The sequence below is a fragment of the Syngnathoides biaculeatus genome, chromosome 4, assembly GCF_019802595.1.
Source record: "Syngnathoides biaculeatus isolate LvHL_M chromosome 4, ASM1980259v1, whole genome shotgun sequence".
Lineage (NCBI taxonomy): Eukaryota > Metazoa > Chordata > Actinopteri > Syngnathiformes > Syngnathidae > Syngnathoides > Syngnathoides biaculeatus.
Window position 1 is genome coordinate 17,680,681 of NC_084643.1, and position 23,844 is coordinate 17,704,524.

At 42.5% G+C, this 23,844-nt stretch overlaps 1 protein-coding gene across 5 annotated transcripts; it reads right to left on the reverse strand.

Moving 5' to 3' along the window:
* Positions 1 to 6,911: 6,911 nt before the first annotated feature.
* Positions 6,912 to 23,693, reverse strand: ankrd39 (ankyrin repeat domain 39). Of its 5 annotated transcripts, none has more exons than XR_009794585.1 (6): positions 23,221 to 23,635; positions 23,045 to 23,148; positions 22,755 to 22,958; positions 22,496 to 22,652; positions 17,173 to 18,231; positions 6,912 to 7,306 (listed from the first exon to the last, which is right to left on the reverse strand). XR_009794585.1 is itself a non-coding variant. In XM_061816908.1 (5 exons), exons 1-4 carry the CDS (start codon positions 23,312 to 23,314, stop codon positions 22,506 to 22,508), a joined length of 549 nt encoding a protein of 182 aa, XP_061672892.1. In that variant the 5' UTR covers positions 23,315 to 23,635; the 3' UTR covers positions 20,231 to 22,230; positions 22,496 to 22,505. The 5 variants fall into 5 exon arrangements, 2 of the variants coding, with proteins under 2 accessions (XP_061672892.1, XP_061672890.1); XR_009794587.1 differs by lacking the exon at positions 6,912 to 7,306 and adding an exon at positions 14,382 to 14,625; XM_061816908.1 differs by lacking the exons at positions 6,912 to 7,306; positions 17,173 to 18,231 and adding an exon at positions 20,231 to 22,230.
* Positions 23,694 to 23,844: the final 151 nt, after the last annotated feature.

The window sequence follows — 23,844 nt, forward strand, 5'->3', positions numbered from 1 at the left end:
TGCAGTGTACAGCTGGAGCCATGGATAGCATCCTCATTCATGTACAAGGTGCTGTATATGTCTCCTTCTTTGGCCCTTTCGCAAATTGGGTGTGCACATAGCTACTGTAATGGCAGGATTCGCCTCACTAGTTTGGGTGATATAAATGCCTACCTTTATCATCACTTATCACAAGTGTCCGCTATGCTGTACATAAAAAAAAAAAAAAAATAGAAAATAGGAACACAAGTACTATCATATGGAGACATAAAGCAGATTTCGTGATTTGGTTTAGGCATGGTCTGTAAGTGGGCAGAGCTGCTATTGCAGAAAGGGTCTTGCGACAAGGTCCCTAATTTTGTGATCATTCAAGAACAACAGAATTCACTGTAAATAAAGTGTGCCAAGTGTGACAAAACATTGTACATTGTAGACTGTTTCTCTGCAACAAGCACCACTGTTCATTTTTTAGAAGAAAGACCAGAAAACTTGAAAACATGTTTTCTTTGTTTGAAAATTCTCCGTTGACCTCTTGAGGCAGGGATGACAATACCACAGTGGATTTCTTTGTTTGTGGCATTTTGCTCAATTGTTGATGGCTCTGTCTCCACTGACAGTCTGTTGTTTGTGGGATAGCTGTCAAGGCCTCAATGCCCTGCTGCCTCTGTTGAACTCACATGACAGAGGGGGTGAGCTTGGGGTGCAATCCGTCAATCACATTTGGCTACAAGGTATCACCATTTCTTCTTTTTAGCACATAAAAAAAGCTTTAAAAAAAAAAATGAGTTCAGGCATCACACAAATCTGAAAATTAAATGCAATTACGTAGTCTATTGCGATCCATTCATGAGAAATAGGAATGAACACGAGATGATAACATCTAATAATGGTGTTAAAATAAGCTTTGTTCATAGTACCATCAAGTGGTGAGATGAAAACAAGTGAACATTTTTTCTTGTTTATGACTTACTTGCTGGCTTTCTGGTAATATCATTGCAAAAGAGCTGTTCTTTCTCAACTAGTCTTTTACCTGGTTAAACAAATCCTTCCATTTTCTGATTTGTTTATCCTCACAAGGGTCATGAGAGTGCTGGAACCTATCTCAGCTATCATTGGGCACAACGCCGGGTAGACCTTGAACTGGTTGCCAGCCAATCGCAGGACACATGGAAACAGACAACAGTCACAGTCACAATCACACCAAGGGGCGATTTCGAGTCTCTGATTGATGCATGTTTTTGGGATGTGCCTGGGGAAGAGCCACACAGGCACGAGGAGAACATGCGAACTCCACACCACCATGGCCGAGATTTGAAGCCCGGTCCTCAGAACTGTGAGGCCAATATTCTACAGCTGTTCCACCGTGCCGCCGATTTTATCAAATGTTAAATGAAATATTTATTTATTTTTTAATTTAATAGGGCAAATGCTTCCCCTCAGCACCACTTCACTCACAACAGAATAAATCACTTTGCACACAGGTGCACTCCTGTGGGCTAAGCTATGTGGACACAAAAAGTGAAGTTGAATCATTGTGGGCATGTTTCTGCATGCTCTGAAAAAGAAAAAACGTCTGTCAATCAAATATGTGATAAAATATAAGATGAAGGTGAAGGGCTAAGGGACAGAATTGAGATCGATCCTAAGTCTCTGGGGCTAGTGGACTATCTCATGGTCTCCACACGAAGTTAAACATGGTTCTTTTGTGTAAAAATATATCTTTAAAATCCTTTCATGGACTAAGTTTAGTTATGAACGATTCCACAAAGAATGTGTCAATGTTGGAAATTAGCTCTATGAAACGCTCAAAACGTCTCTCAGGGAGAGGTTTACCGAAGTTTAACATGTGGCCGATACACGTTTCTGTGTATGTATTTTTTTTTTAACGCATTGTTCTCAAATAAGCCAACTTTGCATTTTAAATACTTCTTGGGAATTTGAGATTGAGAAGAATAATTCCTACCTGAAATGAAGTGATCGCTACACAGTCGTGTGTATTTGGTTGGGCACCATGCATTACGTTTAATTGCCGAAATCCATCTATCTTTTCTCATCTTTTCATTTGGTATTCCATAGAATGATCTCTTTGAATATCTGTCTCGTCTGTTGTAACAACCAACAGCACAACAAGTCTCGGGCATTGTGTATATTCTGCTCCGGTTCAATGTCCCCCACACTGTAGAGCAGCTCTTTTTGACCGGCAATATGGCGTCGTGAAAATGGTGACGTCACGTGCACTAGCTCTATTGCCACATGGATGCCAAAAGCAACAAAGTGCAAACAATTTTGTGGTGGGAACAGGTAATTTTAAGGTTGAGCCAGTAAAGTACCACCAGAATTCCCAAAGCCATCAAAAGAGCGCAATAATTTAATCTGCTAAGACAGGTCGTGTCAAAGAGAACCTTTCTGGGAAAAGCCTCGGCTTGATAAAGACATCTGAGTTGGAAAAGATGCCCCTACAATTCCAAAAATGCCCACACCACTGGAAAAAAAAGGGCAGACTTTTGGATGATTGTCTGAAAAGTGAAGTAATGTGACTATTTCCATGTTTTAAAATGTTAGAGGTAAGAAAAGAAAGACTGGTACCGGCCTGGGTGTAGCCTGGTGACCATTTCAACTTCAAATAACTCGCTTTTATTGTGGTCGAGGTGATTCTTCAATGATTAACAAGTTCATTGAAAGGAAACCTTGTCATCTCAGTTGGGAGAGAATGAAACTCTAAATTGGTGACGTGTGTTCAAGCCCATCGGGCCATTGTTTCTTGATTGAGGGAGGTTTTTTTTTAGTCTGGTCTGCTTGAAAACTGTGGCTGTCTAAGCATATCCCTGAACATTTCGTGAAATTAATTTCCAACACTGATATTCGTGTTGAGTAGCTGTTCGGAATACACTAATAATTTTATTCTCTATTCTTATTTTTTCTATTTCTATTTTATGTATTCTTGCTTTCTCCAAGATTCACTGAAGCTGTAGTGGTACACATACCTGACTTTTGTGTGGACTGTGTGGGTTCAATTCCTGCTCAGTGATGGTGTCTATGTACCCTGCGACTGACTGTTGACCAGTTCAGGGTGTAGTCTGCCTTTTACCCTAAGTTAGCTGGGATAAGCTCTGGCCCGGCAGTGACCCTTGGTCAAAGATGGCACCTAATTGCCTGCCTGCCTTCAGTACGTGAGCCCAAGTACTGATTATATTTGTGTTTTTCGGTCGTCTCTGGACTCTAGTCCACAAGAAATGACTTGCTGGCCATCAGAAAGTCTTCCCTGGACTTTTTTTCGACAACTCTCGCCAGTCTTTTCCCTGCGTTACACATTGGTGCACTCTACAGAGCGTGGGGAGAAAAAGACGCCTTAGGGGGACACAAGGCGGAATCCAAGTAAAACTTCGCAGGAGAGGACAGAGATTGGTGCTCCCGTCAATTCATCTCTCAAATCTACGCTCCCTTCCCAACAAAATGGACAAACTTCATCTTCTGATGAAGACCTCCAGACTTTGAACATTCTGCTGTCCTTTGCTTCACAGAGACTTGACTTTATAGAGACGTTCCCATGGAGGCGTAATGCTACCCAGCTTTCATCTTCACCAGGTGGATCACATCGCGGAACTAGCGGAGAAAACTAAAGGTGGTGGAATATGGTTCTATATCAATGAGAAATGCTGCACAGACACGACACAGCTCACTACACACCGCAGCACATTTTGGAGTCTGTGTTCTTGATCTGTAAGCCATTTCACTCACCTTCTGAGTTTGCCACCTACATCTTTGTTGGTGTCTACAGTCTGCATCAAGCATACATGAACACAGCACTGCTAATGCTCGCTGAAAAAAAAAAACACTCAGACTCACACCACGTTATCCTGGGAGAGTTTAACAAAGCTAAACTTAACCACAACCCCCCGAAATACAAGCAGCATGTAAAATGTTCGAGGGAAAAAAAACAGTGGCTCACTGCTGTACCACAATAAAAAACACATACCGTGCCATCCCCCCGCACTGCCCTAGGCTCTTCTGATCACTGCCGAATCGTGAAAAGTGAACCAATGAGGTAAAATGAGAACTTCAAACCTGCTTCAACTGCATGGACTGGAATATCTTTGAAAATTCAGCAAGAAGCCTGGATGAATACACGGATGCTCTTATGTCTGTGTGGAGGTTTGTGTACCAATGAAAATTTTTCGTACGTTCAACAACAACAAGCTCTGGTTTAAAGCCAGACTTGGGCAACTCCACCAGACTAAAGAGGAGAATAGGGCCCCATCTGACGAAAGAAATTAAGACTGCAAAGAGGGATTATGCAGCAAAAATTGAAAAAATCTTAGCACTAATGACTCCAAATCAGTCTGGCACAGATTATAATGGCTAACTAATACAAGCGATGATCCGCCAGTAGACAACCATAGTGGGCTAGCCGACGACCTGAACAGATAAACTGCAGATTTGAAAAGGACACTTTGACTCTACACACCCACAAAGTCACACCACTGACCACTTTAACATCTCCGACTCCTTCGTTGACCATCCATGAAGAAGACATGAGAGAGATCTTCAAACACCAAAAGATCAACAGAGCAGCAGGGCCAGACCTTGTGTCCCAATCCTGCCTTAAAGTCCAACTTGCTCCAGTCTTCATAAAGATTTTCAACAGGTCTCGAGAACTGTGTGAAGTACCAACCTACTTCAAACACTCCACCAACATTCTGGTCCCCAAGAAACCAGCAATCTCAGATCTAAATGACTACAAGCCTGGTGCCTTGATATTTGTGGTCATGAAGTACCTTGAACACCTTGGGCTGGACCACCTCATGAGTGTCACAGGACAGCTCGAACCACTGTGTTTTGCCTACTGAGCTACAGGTATGGATATGTTACAGTCAACGTGGGTCTGCAATTCTTCCTTGACCACCTCAACAGCTAGGGAACCTTGAGAACCTGTTTGTGGACTTCAGTTCTTGGTTCAACGCCAAGCTCCTCTCTTTAAAGTATCTCCAGCTCAGCATCTCACCTGCCTTCTACCCAAGGATCTACAACTTCCTGAAAGGCAGGACACAGGAGGTGAGACTGGGTGACACCACCTCTTCCAAACACACCACCAACACCGGGATGCCCCAAGATTCTGTCCTCTCCCTAGTGCTCTTCGCTCTACACAAATGACTGCACCTCGAGGCACCCGACTGTCAAACTCCTGAAGTACGCAGATGACATCAAACTCATTGGCCTCATTAAAAATGGCAATGAGTCTGCATATTGGCAAGAAGTGGCAAGACTGGAGCTTTGGTGTGGCCAACACAACCTGGGATTGAACACTCTAAAGACTGTAGAGATGATTGTAGACTTCAAGAGGCATCCTTTACCACATCTGTCCCTGACACTCTCCAACTGTCTTGTGTCAACTGTCGAGACCTTCACGTTCTTGAGAATTACGGTCTCACAGGACCAAAAGTGGGAGACGAACATCAACTCCATCATCAAAAAACCCCAGCAAAGGATGGACAGTACTTGCTGTGGCTTCTGTGGAAGCACGGCCTGTCACAAGAGCTGCTGAGACAGTTCTACACAGCGGTCATCCAGTCAGTACTGTGTACCTCCATCACAGTCTCGTTTGGAGCTGCCACAAAAAAGGACAAACTCCGACTGCAACGGACAATGAAAACCACTGAACGGATTGTCGACACCACTCTACCCACTATTGAACACTTGCACGCAACTCGATCTAGGTCCAGAGTGGGCAGAATCCTGGCGGATCCTCCACATCCTTGCCACCAGCTCTTCCAGCTCCTTCCGTCGGGAAAGCCCTACCGACCAATGCTAGTCAAAACTAGCAGACATGGAAACCGTTTTTTTTCCTCTGGCAATGAAGTCATTAAATTCTTTATCAGCAAACCTACTATTTTCCGCCTTGTGCTATTGTTGGGACACACCCTAACATCCAGCTGGTTCTATCAGTATTAGTAATATATTTTGTAGACTGTCGCACGATTCATCACTTTAAAACTGCTCCCTTTGCATAATTGTCATTTCACTGGTCTATAAAGGGAACCGCGAACAGGTAAAGGCATTCTGTACAAGCTTAACACAATGTGGGTCGTTGACACACTCTTATCTCATACCTGTTTTAAATGAAGAAGACTTTACATATTGCACATCTCTGACTCATAAGGAATAGTTCCTGTATACAGAAATGCTTCTTGTAATTTGCTCTTGTTACCTGTTGTTCTTTGTTCTGAATGTCGTACCAAGGCAGTACCGACTCCCGGATTAAAATTCCTTGTGCGTTTTCACACACTTGCCCAATAAAGCTGATTCTGATAAAGTTCTCATATTTGCTCTCTTGTTTTGCTTTTAATGCTCTATTGCTATGCTCAACACATGTGTATGCTTACATTGACTTGCATTTTCTTCATTTGCTTACGGTTGCTTTGTTTATTGACTCACCGTTGCTTTATTTATCGCACTTGCTGTGTTTGTTACATTTGGGACCGCCCTAAAGAAATGAAAAAAGACAATTTGTGGCGATCTGCCCAGAATGGGCTTGAGATGGTGAGAGAGAAACATCCCAAAAGTTCCTCTTTTTGAAGGAGGAGCGGCCCTAACACGAAATGGAAGCGACATCACACCAGCGAAGTGAAAGTGGTGTAACAGTGGCACGACGGGAGTGACGTCACAAGTGCGTCGGGGGCATTCGGTTCTCTACATGAGTAGACATCACGCATTTACTTTGTTTGGGACTTTCTGTATTGCACTAAACATATATATATATATATATATATATATATATATATATATATATATATATATATATATATTTTATTGTTATTCTTAAACTAGACAATTGTAATTTCTGTCTCAAGTATGCAGAATATAAATGCTGTATTGTTGATTAAACATTCTGGTACCTACCCAGCGCCTCCAGGAGAAGTCTCCGAGTGATGAATGGTGATGGTAACTATGCAGTCATATAATACAATTAAATCGGTAGGTATTACCTTTGGTGAAGTTTCAGCTCAATGTTAAGCTTGCAATGTGATTGTTCGATTTTGCTGCTGTGATTTTTTTCAGAAATAATTTAAAATGTTTGTGTTTAATGAATACAATTTTATTTTCTGAAACATGGATGACTGCATGGATTTCATAAGCAACACAGTATTTTACAAGTGTAAACATATATATAGATACGTATACATTCTTTAGAGAGTGTATGGACACATAAAAAAATATATATAAAAGCTAACATCTTTTTCTTGTTCAGATGTCAAGAAGTGTTTGCGGCTCCCAGTGGTATCTTTTCCGTGGAATGGCTCGTTCGTGTTAAAGGTTGCTGACTTCTGGCCTAGATGAACATAAGCAAACGCAGAAAGATGGTTTGGAGCTGAGCTTGCTGTACACAAAGGTGTTTTTTTTTTTAACCTCCCCACTTTTCCTACTTTGAAATACACAACCACAACACATATAGTGCTTTGGTGAAAGTTTGAATGATTGTGAACCTAAAGGATGGGTAATTAACTGAATAAGGAAGCACTTGAATTATTTTATGAACAAGAAAGCAACGATTTGGTGTACAAATCTTTTGAACAAATCTTTTTAGGGAACTGATTTGAGCGATTCAGTAGACTCACAAGAACTCTCATGCCTGTTACTATACTAGGGCCTTTAGGCCAGTTGTGGCGACTCCGGAGTTCTCTCGCTGTATGCGGCGGTTTACCCATTTTCATGTGGCTCTTGTGAAGGCACAAAAACCTATTGAAATTGTTTTTTTTTTTTCTTGTGTGTGCGCACATGCTTTCCTTTAGTTCATTACGGTACGCGAGCATGCTTTGGTTGCGTTTATTACAGTATTTGCGTGCAGACTTTGCTTGAGATAATTATGAGTGTTATAGATAATGTAACAACAAGCTCAGTGGGTGTGGGCATGTGTGTTTGTGTGAGTGGGACTGGACTGTGGAGGCGTGTGCAGCAGGAGGATAAGAATGGAAAAAAAAGTACTGTACAGATGTGAGGTGGGGGGGGAGAACGTGGGGCAGGTGTGAGTGGAAAAAAGCAACACGGGGCAGGGGAGAGTGGAAAGACTAAGGACACTTTGATGTCGAATGTGCAGAGAAGCCAATAAAGCCATTTGAGGAGAAAATCAGCGGTTGCTGACTTTATTGTTCCTGCCACCCAGCTCAGCTGTGCAACAAGAGAAGGGAGTTAACCCCCGAGGAGAACAACCTCGGCCCCGGAGAAGACGTCGCCCCTGTGTCTCCCGACTACAGTCAAGTGACCAGAGCAGGAAGGGTTAACACAGTATTTTCACAAAACGAGCATGTGCATTGAATGAAAATAGCCTGAAGTTTCCCAGTCAGATTGTGATCTTTGGAGAAAACAATTTATCAGATTTGCTCTCAAAATGGCTGAGGAAGATGCACACGTAAATTAAAATATGTGGACATTTTCACCAGAATGGGACTGATCTTTTATGTTGTTGTTGTTGAGTGCAACAGCCAACCACGCTGTCTTTTGTATCAGATGTCTTTATTGCATTTCACAGCTTCAAATCTTCACTTCAGCACACTCCACGCTAACATGGACCTGGAATTTCCAAAAGGGACTGAAGTTCACACTAACAAGTTAATCACTTTGAAAAAGCAGATGCAGCTAAAAATAAAAATGAAGCAGCCAGAGACTAACCCTTGCATCATGTCAACTGGCTTGGAACATTTGAAGGGCCAAAAAGCAATACAAGGAAGCGGTATTTATTTAAAAAAAAAATATATCTCAGTGACGTTGCTGAAATCTTGTGTCCTGAAAACAACAATTTTAAACAAATGTTATCAAACTGTGGCATAGTGGGGTAACTGGTTGGAGCTTTGACCTCATATTTCTGAGGACCGAGGTTCAAATCCTGGCCCCGCCTGTGTGGAATATGCATGTTCTCCCCACGCCTGCATGAGTTTTATCTGGGCACTCCAGTTTCCTTTCACATCCCAAAAACATGCATTAATTGGAGACTCTAAATTGCCCCTAGGTGTGATTGTGAGTGGATGGATGGATTTGTAAACCAGTAGCAGAACTTTAAAGTCAAATCGAAAGCTGGGTGGGATTCAGGGTAGAGATTTTATCTCCAATAGTCAGATGACAATAACTTGGGTGAGTGAGCAGGAGCCCTGGGTGGTAGATGGAATTCGGTGATGAATCTTTTAAAGAACTGATTCAAGTCATTCAGTACCCTACCGCGCCCATTTCTATTGTAAATGCTTTGGGCAGTGTGATAAAGATAGGTAAAGTGCTATATACTCTAAATGCAGTCCATTTACCATTTACAACACGGTACATCAAATTAAAAAAAAAGTCATATCAAATTAGGGTGGGACGGTTGCGCGACTGGTGAGAGCATCTACTTCACAGTTCCAAGGACCAGGGTTAATATCCCAGAATCCCCTGTGTGGAGTTTGCATGTTCTCCCCGTGCCTGTGTGGGTTTTGTCTGGACACTCGAGTTTCCTCCCACATCCCCAAAACACTTGTTTATTGTTGACTCTAAATTACCCTTAGGTGTGAATGGTTGTCTCTTTGTGCCCTACAATTGACCCCTCCGTAGAAATTGCGTAATCTCCGCGTCGCTGACCAATCAGAGGCCAGAGATCTGCATAAACCACGCCCCTTTTTGCACCCGCCGTTCCCTCAGACAATGTTGCATGGTCTGGTATAGCTTTTGTTTGCGTTTTATCGGGTATTTGGGTTCTTTAACAATAGATATGGTTAAGAGGTGTAGTCACTGACTTTATAATAGTGACGACAGGTATCCTGAAAGGCTAGTTGGTGGAGTTCAATTCGTACCCTTTCCAAAACCGAAGACCCAGCACGAAAAATGTCTTTGATTGATCAAACTTTGTGGAAGACGGCATGATCAACTGAATCCATCTAAAATCAACCGGAACAGAAGCTCGAGTACGAAAAATGTCTTCAATGGATCAAACTTTGTGGAAGACCGCATGATCAACTGAATCCATCAACCGGAACAGATATGTTTGCACGAAGGTAAGCCCTATATTTGATTTTCAATACATGTCTCATATAAATGAATTAGCAGTTCTTCGCTTGCATAACATAGCTACGTGTGAATGATTGACACACTTGATCTGTGTTGAGCGATACTTTGCGAGGACCTGACTGCACAAACGTGTCTCTTTGTTGGCAGCTAGCGAGCTAAGCTAAACCAGACTAGCGAGTCCTAAAAGCCTTCGACGTGCACCGAGACACCAAGACTGAAGGAAGGATGTTTGAGGACACTAAAGTAGTGATTGTCGTACTCGGTCGGGACTTACGGAGGTTCGGCACTAATTCAAGAATAATTATTGAGGGGAGTGTGTGACGTTACACAAAGAAAACGGGAGAAACAACTCATAAATGGAGCCTCGCCTTTTTCTTTTCCTTCATACGGCGGTTCACAAACGGCTATACAGATACACATACAGATTCTGCACACAAGTGTGATAGGTAACACGAAAATAGGAAACTGTCAATGACGAATTCGTCTTTGGGTTGTAACATATTATGTGGCTTCTCGGTCTTCCTCTGACTCCGGAAAGATCTCGCGCTAATATCAATGGTTTCTCCGTCGATATGCATGTAAATACCATTGAAATACCCCTCGCTGAAATACTTGAAGCCCTGCTGTCTGCTCTTCAACGATATTTCACTATTTGGTAAGAATGCGAGTGAAAAATCAGCTGGTAAATCGGATAATTTTGCTCTCGTCTTTTCTTCCTGCGACGCCATTTTTGCTAATTGTTTGTCTGAGGTTAGCAAGCGTGGGGTAACGTAACTTCAGGAGGCGTGGTTAAGTGCCCTGAAATTCATGAACTCGTTTTGGAATCAGAAATCGAGGGTAATGGGTTTTTCAACTATTCATGTTTGGTCACACAAAAATGCTTGTAATATCTAAATGCTATCATTTACGATATATGACAATTTGAAAATTTGGTACAGCTTTTCACAAGAATCATGGAAGTTGACACTAGATTTGCCTTCGCGGGCCACATAAAAGCATGAGGCAGGGCAGATCTGGCCCCCCAGGCCTTGAGTTTGACACCTGTGCTCTCAGTCATCTCCACAACACACAACATAGTTCATATAAAACTCAACCTGCCTAAATGGCTCATGGAAGAGACAAAGATACCAGGATGAGCCACTGCTGGAATCCACCGGCATTTGGCTAGTTGGGCAATGTTAACATAAAGCACTGATTTTAGCGTATTTGAAGTGCGCACATTTACTGGTCATATTCATTTTCAGTGTAATGACAGTACGGATCAGGGCTGCCTGCTGATACATGCCGTATTACAAAAAGAAAAAAAAACAGGCTCTTGTGAAGAAGCTTAAAAGTCAAGTGTCATCCCTATAAACAATCTAAAATAGATATTGAAATGAAAAATACAAATAACTTTATTCACTTCAATGTCTATACGAGAAAATAAATATGAGCGGAGAACGCCTCATCCATGCGCAAAGTTGTGGAAGTGCCATTCGACATCCAAGTGGTTGCCATATTGGCTGCATCTCCTGTCCATAACGTCACCCCAGACATTCACCATTGGAAACACGTTGTGGGCCCTACTGTGGGAGACGAACATGCTCCTTCTGACACGGAAGTTCATTTCGAAGAAAAGAACATCTCACAACCAAGTGAAATTACTGAAATTACTATTGTTTCAAGCCATATTTAGATGATGTGCGGATCACGGTCAAACCATCACCCCGTCCGATCTACCTCTGCGCAGGAGTGATAAAAACAACGCGGCCCGCATGCGACGACGACGCTGTGGCCAAACCGCCTCCCCATCCGATCCACTTCCGTGGTGGGTATGATCCACCGTAGCCCAACAGCAGCGAGCCACCCCTGCCGACAAGGCCGGCAGCCGGCTCGGCCTTGTCGACAAGGCTGTTGGCGATCCACAAGGCCTGCGGAGGCCGTCCTTCAGCGGCTGCTGCAAGGGAAGCCTTCCAATGCGCAAATCGACACATTTAGCACCCCTGATTTATGGATTACGTCTCCCCCCAACTAATGTTTTTTTTTAGTACCTGTATACACACCTACCTGTCATTTGGAACCCACGAGGCTCTCATCATTTGCACCCGTGCAATCCATTTTTCAAGACGAACTGGATCTTTTGGAAAAGTATGAAAAGGAATCTATCCTCCCAAGTGTTCGAGGAATATCCAGCAATGCAACGAGCCAGCATTTTGGCTAGTACGAAAGAACTACAAGTTACCTTCCCGCAGGTAAAATTAATAGAAACAAATGAGTTCGCTTGAGAACGCTACTGCCTCCATCGTCACTTCCTGCTTCTCGTCGAAAACAAATCCCTCAAGAGGATTTTCATGGCGGGAGTTAAAAAAAGCCATATACGTCAAAATCATGTTTTGTGGTGAAAAACGGATTGGTCCATACCGGCTGCCGTTTTTTCATTAATAACTTACTAAAAATCATCCATTTCATGACAGTGGCACATTAACACTGGTAAGACTTTCATAGCTGAACAAATTTGGTGTTTTGGAAAAATATTTCTGCGGTGTTTGGTGACACAGGTGTGGTCACTGAAATGAGATGGTTTTGTTTCTTTGTCAGAGGAGAGGGTTTCTTCTGTTGTAGAGGATTTCAGTTTGAGTTGACATCTCCCCCTCCCTGCCCCCCGCAAAAAAAAAAAAAAAAATGCCTCCAGGTATGGCCAGGCCTCTTTCTCACCAGATCGACTTTCGTCACTCCAAGCCTAGGACACAGACACCTCCAGGGTCCGACATATAATGTGGGCCTGGACAAACAGGATGAATGGACCTTCCTCCACAGTGCTTAGAGGCAGCAAGATACCTGCAAGCACATTCCTCCGATACATCCCTGTACAAGGGGCATATCACCTGTCTTTTATAACAGTTTGGCTTGAGAGTGGGGCAAGGGAGAGGTGGAATACAGTCCCTCCTTTACATCATCATGCTGAAAAGAAAAAAAATGCCCTTTCATTCAGGGACGTTATCCTTATCTGGAATCTTAAAAAAAAAATTATTCTGCAGATGTAATGGAAATTAGTCATTTGAACAGATGAATGCACACTGATTATAAAGACAGCAATGATAGTGACGGTCACGGACAATATTCCTGCTTGACTAGCTAATTTTAGCTCCTTCAAAGCTTGAAGCCCTAGTGTAGATGGAGACCTGATAAGAGAGGGAATGGATCAAAGCAACAGTCTAAATCTACACAACCCTTTAATCATATCACTTGCACCAAAGTGCTAATTAATTGAACTGAGCCTGAGATAACATTGGAGGGGATACCATCCTGTGAGTGAGCTACTATGAATGAGCAAGGCCATTTACAAGGGTAATTTAAGATAGTCACTTTGCAAAAAAGGCCTACAGCAACAGCTTGTACACCACCTTTGTTTTGCAGGTCAAAAGGTTGACCAAGACTTATATCTTCTATTGTGAATTCTTTGTACATACTTCCAATCAGTGGCGGCTGGTGGTGTTTTCGCCGGTGAGGATAAGCTACAAACCAATAAAACAAAATGAGCATCGACATAAAATGAGAGGCTGGAAGGACAGGACAGGGTGTGGGACAATAGCAAGGCAGTGTTACTGATGAGTGGTGTGGTGGAATGCTTTTCGTAGTGTCAAAACACTTGTAAGAACCTGTGAGTAGTCTATAACCTGTTATTATTAGTGGTCTCAACACAAGCAATTAGCATATAATATGTCTATGGAACTTAAGTGAATGAACACCATACTAACATATATCTTGGTTAACTGGTGTATGGGGTTGCTGTGTTGGCATATTGGGGAAGCTTGGGCTCCAGGCAACCTCCACTCAGAAGATCAGCCAAGCCAGTGACCACATCCAGCAGGGAACCCAGCCAGGGGAACATCCCACAATCCCCAGGACCCAGGGGGGTCCCGAACCCCAACCTAGTGCTTCAATTAGTCCCAAAGGGAGGGGTAAGGATACTGGACCACCACCCACTACCTTCGACACAGCTCACCCACCCCTGGAGAGCATGGCTGCTGCAGCCACCAACAAGGGCCTAATGCAGGAGTCAACTGAAAATGGTCACACCCGGCCAAAACTGAGCCCAAGTTAAGTGTTTGTCATGCGTAATGACAGGTGAAGACGCCTGGAGAGGGGAGAGGAAGGGAGACCCCCATCTACCCACAGTCCAACAACCGAATTGGGGTGGAAGTGCAGACCCCAGGAGTTAAGCCAAGAGAAATATTACTGTTGTTAGTTATCCCTGTGTACTATGATGGTGTGTGGTTAAAATTTGGAAGACTGGTGGGTGTTAGGTGAGACCCCCCCCCACAGCCAGAGCGAGAGAGGGGCGACAGCATCAGCAGAGTGCCTTGGGGAAAGGGAAGAGGAGACCACTGGCCTGGGACATAGCAGCAACCTCCACCCGGAGACTAGGACAAGGTCCTCTGAGTGGGGCCAAGAAGAAATTCCCGGGCACCCAGGGACCAAGAGTAGCGCTGGGTTGCTCCTCGGAATGGCAACAAGGATTCAACTAGACCTAAGAGGAGGAGGGGGAAACAGGTCCAGCCTTTCCAGAGGCCCACACCATAGGCCCAGAAGAATAGTGGTACAAGTGCACGCAAGTGACCTCATGGGTTGCACAGAAGCCTAAAAATCAGAAGATAAGATTTGGTCAACATTATATTACACTGATATTAAACTACATTTCTGCATGAGATTCTTTCCCTGGTAAACTAGAATCAAGCTTCAAGATTCACCATTATGTTGAAAGACAATGAGGTTTTCTTAAAATTTTCCATTTGGTTACTACATTTAGCTTTTATACTCTATGACAAGATTTTGCCACTGGTGAATGTTGATAGCTGATTTATCTTTCCAGTTTAACAATATTGTTTTTTATGATTAGTAAGTACTCGTTGAGCATGATTATTTGGAAGACCTATGTCAAATATTTTAATTTTTTTTTCTCATTTATTATATTATTTATTATTAAGGTTGAAACTCAGTTAACAAATAGGGCAGCACTCTTATTGACCAGTCACCACTGCTTTCAAATTCAAATGAATTAAAAATGACAAATTAGTGTCAGGTGGCCTCCCAGTTCTGAGGACCGGGGTTCAAATCATGGCCCCGCCTGTGTGGAGTAAGCATGTTTTCCCTCTGCCTGTGTGAGTTTACTCTGGACACTCCGGTTTCCTCCCACATCCCAAAAACATGCATTAATTGGAGACTCTAAATTGCCCCTAGGTGTGATTGTGAGTGATACTGTTGTCTGTCTCCATGTACCCTGCAATTGGCTGGCAACCAATTCAGGTGGTACCCCACATCCTGCCCGATGGCAGCTGGGATTGGCTCCAGCACACCCGCGACCCTTGTGAGGATAAGCGGCTCAGAATATGGATGGATGAAATGAGTGCCCAGCTATGCTTTTCAATAAAAACATTTATCTAATTGAATTTCATGGTCATGCGTGAATGCATCATTACCGCTCAAAAGGACATTTGCTATGACCTCATCTTCAGTGTTGACCACATGTATTCCAACCATTTTTCAGTTAGTGGCCTCATGAAGTTGAGTGATGATTTAATGCTTCTGAATCCCCCATTTATGTGTCCTTGTAAACATCTTTTCATCAGTACATGCTGAACTCTAGTTGTTGCCAGACATGGTGCCGTGAATTCTCGTACGTGTGTAAGCGTGTGTGTGCGTGCATGTGTGTGTCTTTGCATATCTGAAATCTTCACACTTTTGCAGCTCTTGTCTGAAATGCTTTGCCTGGAGCAGCTGGGATTTTCCCAGGAAAAGAAGGTAGGTAAAACAGATTTAGGCTTTCTTGTTTTGCTTTTCTTGTTTCCTGTGCAGCCAGGAGGCCAAACCATGAATGAAACCAGTGGAAACAAAGGGTTCTTTTCAGCCTCTTTGGCCCATAACCACTATGGGATGTGGGTTTAAACCCGAGGACCACAGAACTGGCACTAATTTGGAGAATTCCATTTTAACATCATCACATATAATTAAGAAGGATTATTTCTGTGGTAACTTTGGATTTTTAAAGTTGGTCCAAATCTAAAAGTAGCAACAATAGTAACCAATAGTGGATGATATAATAAGATTTGGGCACAAGATCATTTGTTGCTCTTTGACTACCATGTAGTGAACTACCTACTGGATATGCTTAAGTTGCACAAGCTAAAATCCATACATTCATTTTCTGAGTCGATTATCTTCACAAGGTTCGCAGGAGTGCTAGAGCCAATCCCAGCTGTCATCGGGCAGGAGGCAGGGTACCCCCTGAACTGGTTGCCAGCCATATCGCAGGGCACATAGAAACAATCAGACTTCAGGGCGATTTACAGTCATCAATTAATGCATGTTTTGGGGGTATGGGGGAAGAAACCGGATTGCCCAGAGAAAACTCACACAGGGAGAACATGCAAACGCCACACAGGCGGGGCCACGATTTCAACCACAGTCCTCAGCACTGTGGCAGACACTCCACTGTGCCAGTGAAGTTAAATTCCTTTATTTGCAACCTTCTCTGTTCTCTATCCTCTGTCTACATTAGGTCACCTCACTAGAGATCCATTAGGGCAGGGGTGTCCAGAGTTTTTTACCCCAAGATCTACTTCTCAAGCTTCCAGCCTCTCACGAACAACGGGGGCGGTTTTTTTTTTTTTTAATGACCAATGATGAAATAGAATGACCAAGTCACAAAAGATCTTCCCACAACAAAAATGCGAAACATATTTATTTTCAAGTATATTGAGGATTCTTTATGTGTAAATGGGTATGTTTGTGTGCCTTACATAACTGCATGAGCCAATATTACACAACATAATTAACTTCAAACATTTTTGTAACTATCTGAGTTGACGTTGAACAACGGGGGCGTTTTTTTTTTTTTGAATGACCAATGATGAAATAGAATGACCAAGTCACAAAAGATCTACCCACAACAAAAATGCGAAACATATTTATTTTAAAGTATATTGAGGATTATTTATGTGTAAATGGGTATGTTTGTGTGCCTTAAATAACTGAATGAGCCAATATTACACAACATAATTAACTTTAAACAATTTTGTAACTATCTGAGTTCACGTTGATCACTAAACACCATACGAATGAAAATGGACACCTGGGCTGTGTAACTCACGTCTGCGGATTCGTCCAACTGCAGTGAGAGACACTCACCATCCCCGATGTCCTTCCAAACATCAGCCATGGCTTCACACCACCGTGTAATTGTACTCCTTTACAGCTGCAGAGATTTTATTCAAGATAATATTCCCGCCTTAGTTTTAAAAGATCGGAACAACGAGTCAGCTATGCCTCTTTATGTGTGGTGTGACGAACCCGGAAACGATGCTAAGGTGACTGCTGTGCGGCCAATTGGGATTTTAGTTTGTTTACTTTTCTCTGCAGCTTGCTTTTCGGCAGAATGTCGGTGTCGTATTTTCCATAAACAGTTTGAAAATGCCGCTCCACATTTTACTACACTGGCAGCTGAGGCAAACGCACTTCGGAAATGACATCGTGAAAAAGTTGCCCGCCTCCCATTCCGTATGAAAGTGATACGTTTTTGTCTTCTTTACTGCAGCATCCATACTCATGTTTGTTAAGATTTCTTAAGCGAGATCTTAAAATTGAGGGGGGTAACCTCACTGACAGCGTGTTTTCCTGTACTGTCGATTTTTGCACATGCGCGGTGATCTCAAGTAAAAAGAAAAAAATACGACTGTCTTTTCTTTTCTTTTTTTCCCTCGGCAAACTGTTGAGATCGACCGAGACCGAAACTGCCTCATTGAGCACCCCTGCATTAGGGAGATGAAAACAATAGTGGAGCGAGGAGGGACAAATGTTTGGAGAAGTGAGATGTCCCCAAAGTAAAACGGACACTCAGCAAAGAGCAGTGAACCCTCATTTATCACAGGGGTTACTTTCAGGCAAACCCCAGCAATAGACGAAATCTGCGAAGGAACAACCAATCATTTACTCTACTAAAGGAAATGTATAAAAGTTAATCAACAAGGCGATGTATTTGCAATACTGCCTAATGTGTGAAAGTCTGTGGATGAAAAGTTGCAGTGTGAGAATGTGGCAAGAAAGTGATTACAGCAGATAGTGTGCTAGAACGGAGTGTTCTCGACGGTTGGTGGTGACCACAATCAGGTGTGGGGTGACGCATGACCCATAGGGAGCCGGGAGCAACAAACATCAACAACCGCAGGCGGGAGGAGTCGCCACACCATCCTGCAGACAAAGAAAAACCAATGAGAGAGCGCTAAGGATAACTGCAGAGGACACATAACCAATAGTGAATTAGTAGACTGTACTTTTAAATGGTCCTGGGCAACTCGGATGTAGAGTACGTCGGCTGGAGGGAACGGAGACCTCCTATGGTTGTATTGAGGGGGACCCGAGATCCAGGTATTTGTACTAGTTTTGTAGGAATAAATCCACTCGCGTGTGAAAACGCCGGCTTCCTGGTCATTTCTCTTGCAGAATGAGCCCGCAAATTGTTGGATGAGTGGTGGTCGGGTAAGGTCACAATTTGGAGTCAGATGATTAACGGACTTTTGTTTTGATCTAAAATCAAATCCAACAGTACCATTCACATAAATGTATATCTACAATTCAGTGTCAGTAAGTGATACTTTAGAAAGGTTCAGGTATTCTACTTGGCCATTTAAGGATCCCATTCACATAGTCTACACACCTATAAAAGTGGGTGCGCTCTGTTTCAGTAACCTGAAAACAACCAGTTCCCCAAACTCCTCCCTAAAAATCATGAGGGACTTTTAGTCAAGGAAAGTTCTGGCGTGCAGGCGGCAGAAAGCATCAGGTCTGCCAGACCCTGCAACTGCCCAGAGCTGAGGCAGAGACTTTGTTCTGTGGCTTTTAACCACTGTATAGTACTCTAGTTGGAGAAAATAAGGTTGAACGCTTAAATCAAAAGTACATACCAGTTTTGAAAATGTGCTGCAGTTCTTCTCCAAGTCAACAGTGTTGCTATGGCTGTTATTGGCTAGGAGGCCACAGTGTAGTTTCCTCAGCACTTTTTGGTTATTTCCAGTAGCCATTTCTACTTTTCTTTCCGTAACAAGGAAAAAAGCAACAACAATGGTGACCTTGGGACAGCATCTGCTTGGACAAATAGACCTAAATGACCATATGAGGCATTTAATTGTGCTGCAAAATAGATCAAGAAGGCAGTGGTGTAAGTGGTATGCGGAATCGTGAGAAACGGTGAGTACGTCATCACAGCATGTGATTAAAACGAGGTAATTACGAGAAATGATTTTTGCAGCTTTCTCCATGCAGTTTTTTTTTCTTTTTGGGACATACGCACTGGAAGCTACACAGAAGTGCTGCACAGGTCAACGCACAGGTCACATGATGCAATGCACGCGTTGTCGACTACACAAGTGTGGGATTATATAGAGGCCGTTATACCGTTTATTGCCTGTTGCATTCAATTGACAGTCAACACGGATGTCAAACTTAAACCATGTAAGACTCATTTGACCAAAGGTAAACATAAAGCAGTATCCATCCATCCATTTTTGAGCCACTTATCCTCACGAGGGTCGCCGCTTTCCCAGCTGCCATTGGGCAGGAGGCGGACTACACCCAGAACTGGTTGCCAGCCAATCACAGGGCACATGGAGACAGACAACAGTATCACTCACAATCACACCTCGGGGCAATTTAGAGTCTCCAATTACTGTATATTTTTGGAATGTGGGAGGAAAGTGGACTGGAGAGAAACCCCATGCAGGCACGGGGGAAACATGCAAACTTCACACAGGTAGGGCCGGGATTTGAACCCCAGTCCTCAGAACTGTGAGTCCAACAGCTGCGTCACCGTGCCACCACATAAAGCAATAGACAAAATTATTTTTTTTGGCATAGGACATTTCAAAGTGTGTGTTAGTATGGTGCTGAGTATTGAATGATGATAATGGATCTTTTGCAACACTTCTTATTTTTTTTGTCCTCTCATGAGGTCATGTTGAGCCTGCCAGCTGCTCTTTCAAGCGCTGTTGTCACTGCCAGTCTATTTATGGTCGCTCCCAGCAGAAGTGGAATTGGGTGGAGCTAGGCAGAGTAATTTTCAGGAATTAATATTCCACACTGAGCATAATTTACACCCACTTTCACTGGAGTTGTTGAGGACCCGTAGCTCAGTGGTTACAGCACTGGTTTTGTAACCCAGGGGTTGTGGGTTCGTATCCCACTGGGGCCTCCACTCCCTGAGAAGGGTTGCGTCAGGAAGGGCATCCAGTGTAAAAATTGTGCCGAACATATATGTGCGTTCATCTCAGATGACACGCTGTGGCGACCCCGAAAGGGACAAGCTGAAAGAAACCTCCACACTGGAGTTGTTAAAAGCATGGCAAAATCTAATACTTTGAACCCACTCACAAAGGAAAATAAACCATAGAAACAGTGGCTTTTCAGGAAATAGCAGTCCCTAACTGCATAAGGCACCGCCCATAATTTTGTTAACTAACATTTGAGTTCCCTCTCAGTGTAAATGAACTGTACATTCGAGTGATATGACATCAATCTTGAGGGATAATTGCTCAAATAACTTTGGAACAAGCCCTCCGATTAACATCGAACAACAGCAAAGCAAAACAAACCTGAAACAGTTTACATATTAAACCACTGAAGTCTTTCTAAAACATTTTTTTAAAGCATAATCTTTATTCCTGCTGATTGAAGAGTGTTTGCATGTTGTAGAGAAGATGTTCCTATGACTCAGAAATAAAAAGTACTTTACATTTCACAGTTAGTCGTCAGATAATTACCATTTTGCTTATCTCATTCTTTGGGATTACTTTCAAGACAGGGGACACTGTGTTTGGTGTGAAACTAATGCTGACTGATCTTGTGAGCACTCTTTGCGTTTGATTGTGACAACTAAGTCCTCGTGAGTATGAGTGTATGTGTTCCTGGCACAGCCCAAGAGCAACATACTGTAAAGCTCTTTTGATGCTTCTGTGGACCATTTTATGGGAATCAGCGCCCTCTTGTGTCTTTTTCCCTTTTCCTTAAACGTACATTTAATCATATCAGAGGGCCCGTATCTCGGTGGTTAGAGCATTGGTTTGGTAAACCAGGGGTTGTGGGTTCGTATCCCACTGGGTTCTCCACTCCCTTAGAAAGGTTGCGTCAGGAAGGGCATCTGGTGTTAAAAACAAACAAATAAATAATAAAAATAAAAAAAATTGTGCCATACACTGTGGCGACGCCGAAAGAAACTTTTTACATTGAATTATGTCCATACATTTCTGTGTACAACACAGTAGTGCTTTTACGCCATCATGGGTGTCAAACTCATTTTATTTCACTGGCCACATTCACCCCCATTTGATCTCAAGTGGACTAGACCAGTATATCCATGGTCTTATGCACTTTAAATTAAAAAAATTGATTAATTAAAGCATTTTTTTGGGTGCACATAATTACAACTATATTTAGGATAATGTTAACATTTGTTATTGTCTTATTTCAAATCAGTCAAATCTTATCAGCTCAAATGTAATAATATTTTGTGCAATGTCAACAATATTAAGAATCAGTGTTTTCATTTACGGTTATCATTTACAGATTGAAGTAGATCGATAAACTATGAACATTTTATAAAACAAGTTATGTAGAAATCATCCATCCATCCATTTTCTTAGCTGCCTATCCTCATGACTGTAATATTAACATTTGTTATTGTCTTATTTCAAATCAGTCAAATCTTATCAGCTCAAATGTAATAATATTTTGTGCAATGTCAACAATATTAAGAATCAATGTTTTCATTTACGGTTATCATTTACAGATTGAAGTAGATCGATAAACTATGAACATTTTATAAAACAAGTTATGTAGAAATCATCCATCCATCCATTTTCTTAGCTGCCTATCCTCATGACTGTCGCGGGAGTGCCGGAGCCTATCCCAGGCGTCAACGGGCAGGACGCAAGGGTACACCCTGAACTGGTTGCCACCCAATCGGAGGGCACATGGAGACAGACAACAGTCACACTCACAATCACACCTAGGGGCAATTTAGAGTGTCCAATTAATGCATGCTTTTGGGATGTGGGAAGAGACCGGAGTACCCGGAGAAAATCCACACAGGCACGGGAGAACACACAAACTCCACACAGGCGAGGCTGGGATTGAATGCAGGTCCATGAAACTGAGGCCAAGGCTTTACAGCTGGGCCATCGTGCCTATACAAAACAACTGAGACAAAACAAGTGAGACTAAATAATGATATTAGCTATCTCTTAGGACATCCACATCTACAGTATGTTAAAAATACAAACTTCATAATAAAGGGAAGGTGAATTTACAGCGAGGTACTGATCATAACAAATGTTGTCTTCACTTAAGTGTTTAGGGAACTGGCCAGTTCAAGACCTGCTCACCAGTTCAAGACATACAAAAAAAAAACAGAGATAAGGGCAATCAGTACTGGTTTCTGGGTTACTGCAAGTTCCTCAACTACCTGTGCGTTATTACAGGAATCGTTTTAGGAGCTTCCGTAAATGTTCCTGAGAGGCCATATGGTAGGGCAACTGTAGCCTCTTGTTCTTCTGGCTGCAAAGTGTGGGACAGACCTCAAGAAGAAGCACACACACTTTTTCGTGACCTTGTTCTGCAGCCTGAACCAAACATTTTCCCAGAAAAGAAGAGTTGAAACATAGTCAGATGTTTTTGTGTTATCACCGGGCAATGGTGTAGTATTCATTATTTTGGAAATATACCTTGTGTAGAGGCGTGGCACCATCATCATCAGAGGCCATTGGATCAGCTTTATGGCGCAGCAGCAATCTTACGATATCCACATGGCCACAGAATGCTGCCCGATGGAGGGGAGTGCCACCACCTGGCGTCCGAGGAGATACACAAGCACCATACTCGAGGAGAAACTCAGATACAGTCAGATGGCCGTTGCGACTTGCATAGTGCTGAAACAAAATGAAAAAAAAAAAAAAACACTTTTCATTCGTGGAATTGGAACAATGAATACAATGATCGCATGCAGTAAACCTACTAGAGCTGTGTAGCCAGCTGAGTCCCTGAGGTTTGCATTGATGCCTTTTTGGATCATTGACTGGACCCTCTTCAAGTCTCCATCAATGGCGGCAGACCAGATACCTGCATACAAGATAAGAACCTCACCCCAACAGACAATGTGTACTTTCATGTTGATAGTGAAACAATGCAAACCTCGTTGAAAATCCATCTCATTCACTGTCTGGTAAACACCGGGAGAGAGTGGAGTGGTGCAGCACGAGCAACAATGTTCTCCATCAGAAGCCATTATGTTCGCCTGCACTGGCAATTACAAGTTAATCACTATTCAAGCATTTAAATTACTAACAAACACAAACGATTGCTACTTGTAAGTATGTTTAAAAAAAAAAAAAACAACAACTAACAGTACTGCATTAACGGGTCGGCTCTCTCGATTTAAATAAAATAGAAAATAACGCAGATAATAAAGTTTACGTAAAATAGAGCATATAGTAATGAACTAGTCGAGAGAACTGTTTGAAATCTAGACCAATACTTGGACCAGTACAGTAATTATTCTTATTTGGAAATGGTGAAAACAAGACCGACAAGATTCACTGTCGCTTTCTCGTACGTCAAAAACACTTGAAGAACGTGATGACGTATTCCAGTTTAGCCAATCGTGGAGTGGGTAGACAAAAGATAGCTTCAATGCACTCGAAAACGGTTTTTATTTTGAGTAATTTATATTTAAGTAATTACTGTACTTTATGATTGATTTTGATATTAATCAAGATTCAAGACTTAAAAATGCGGACCATTTAAAAATATAAATGT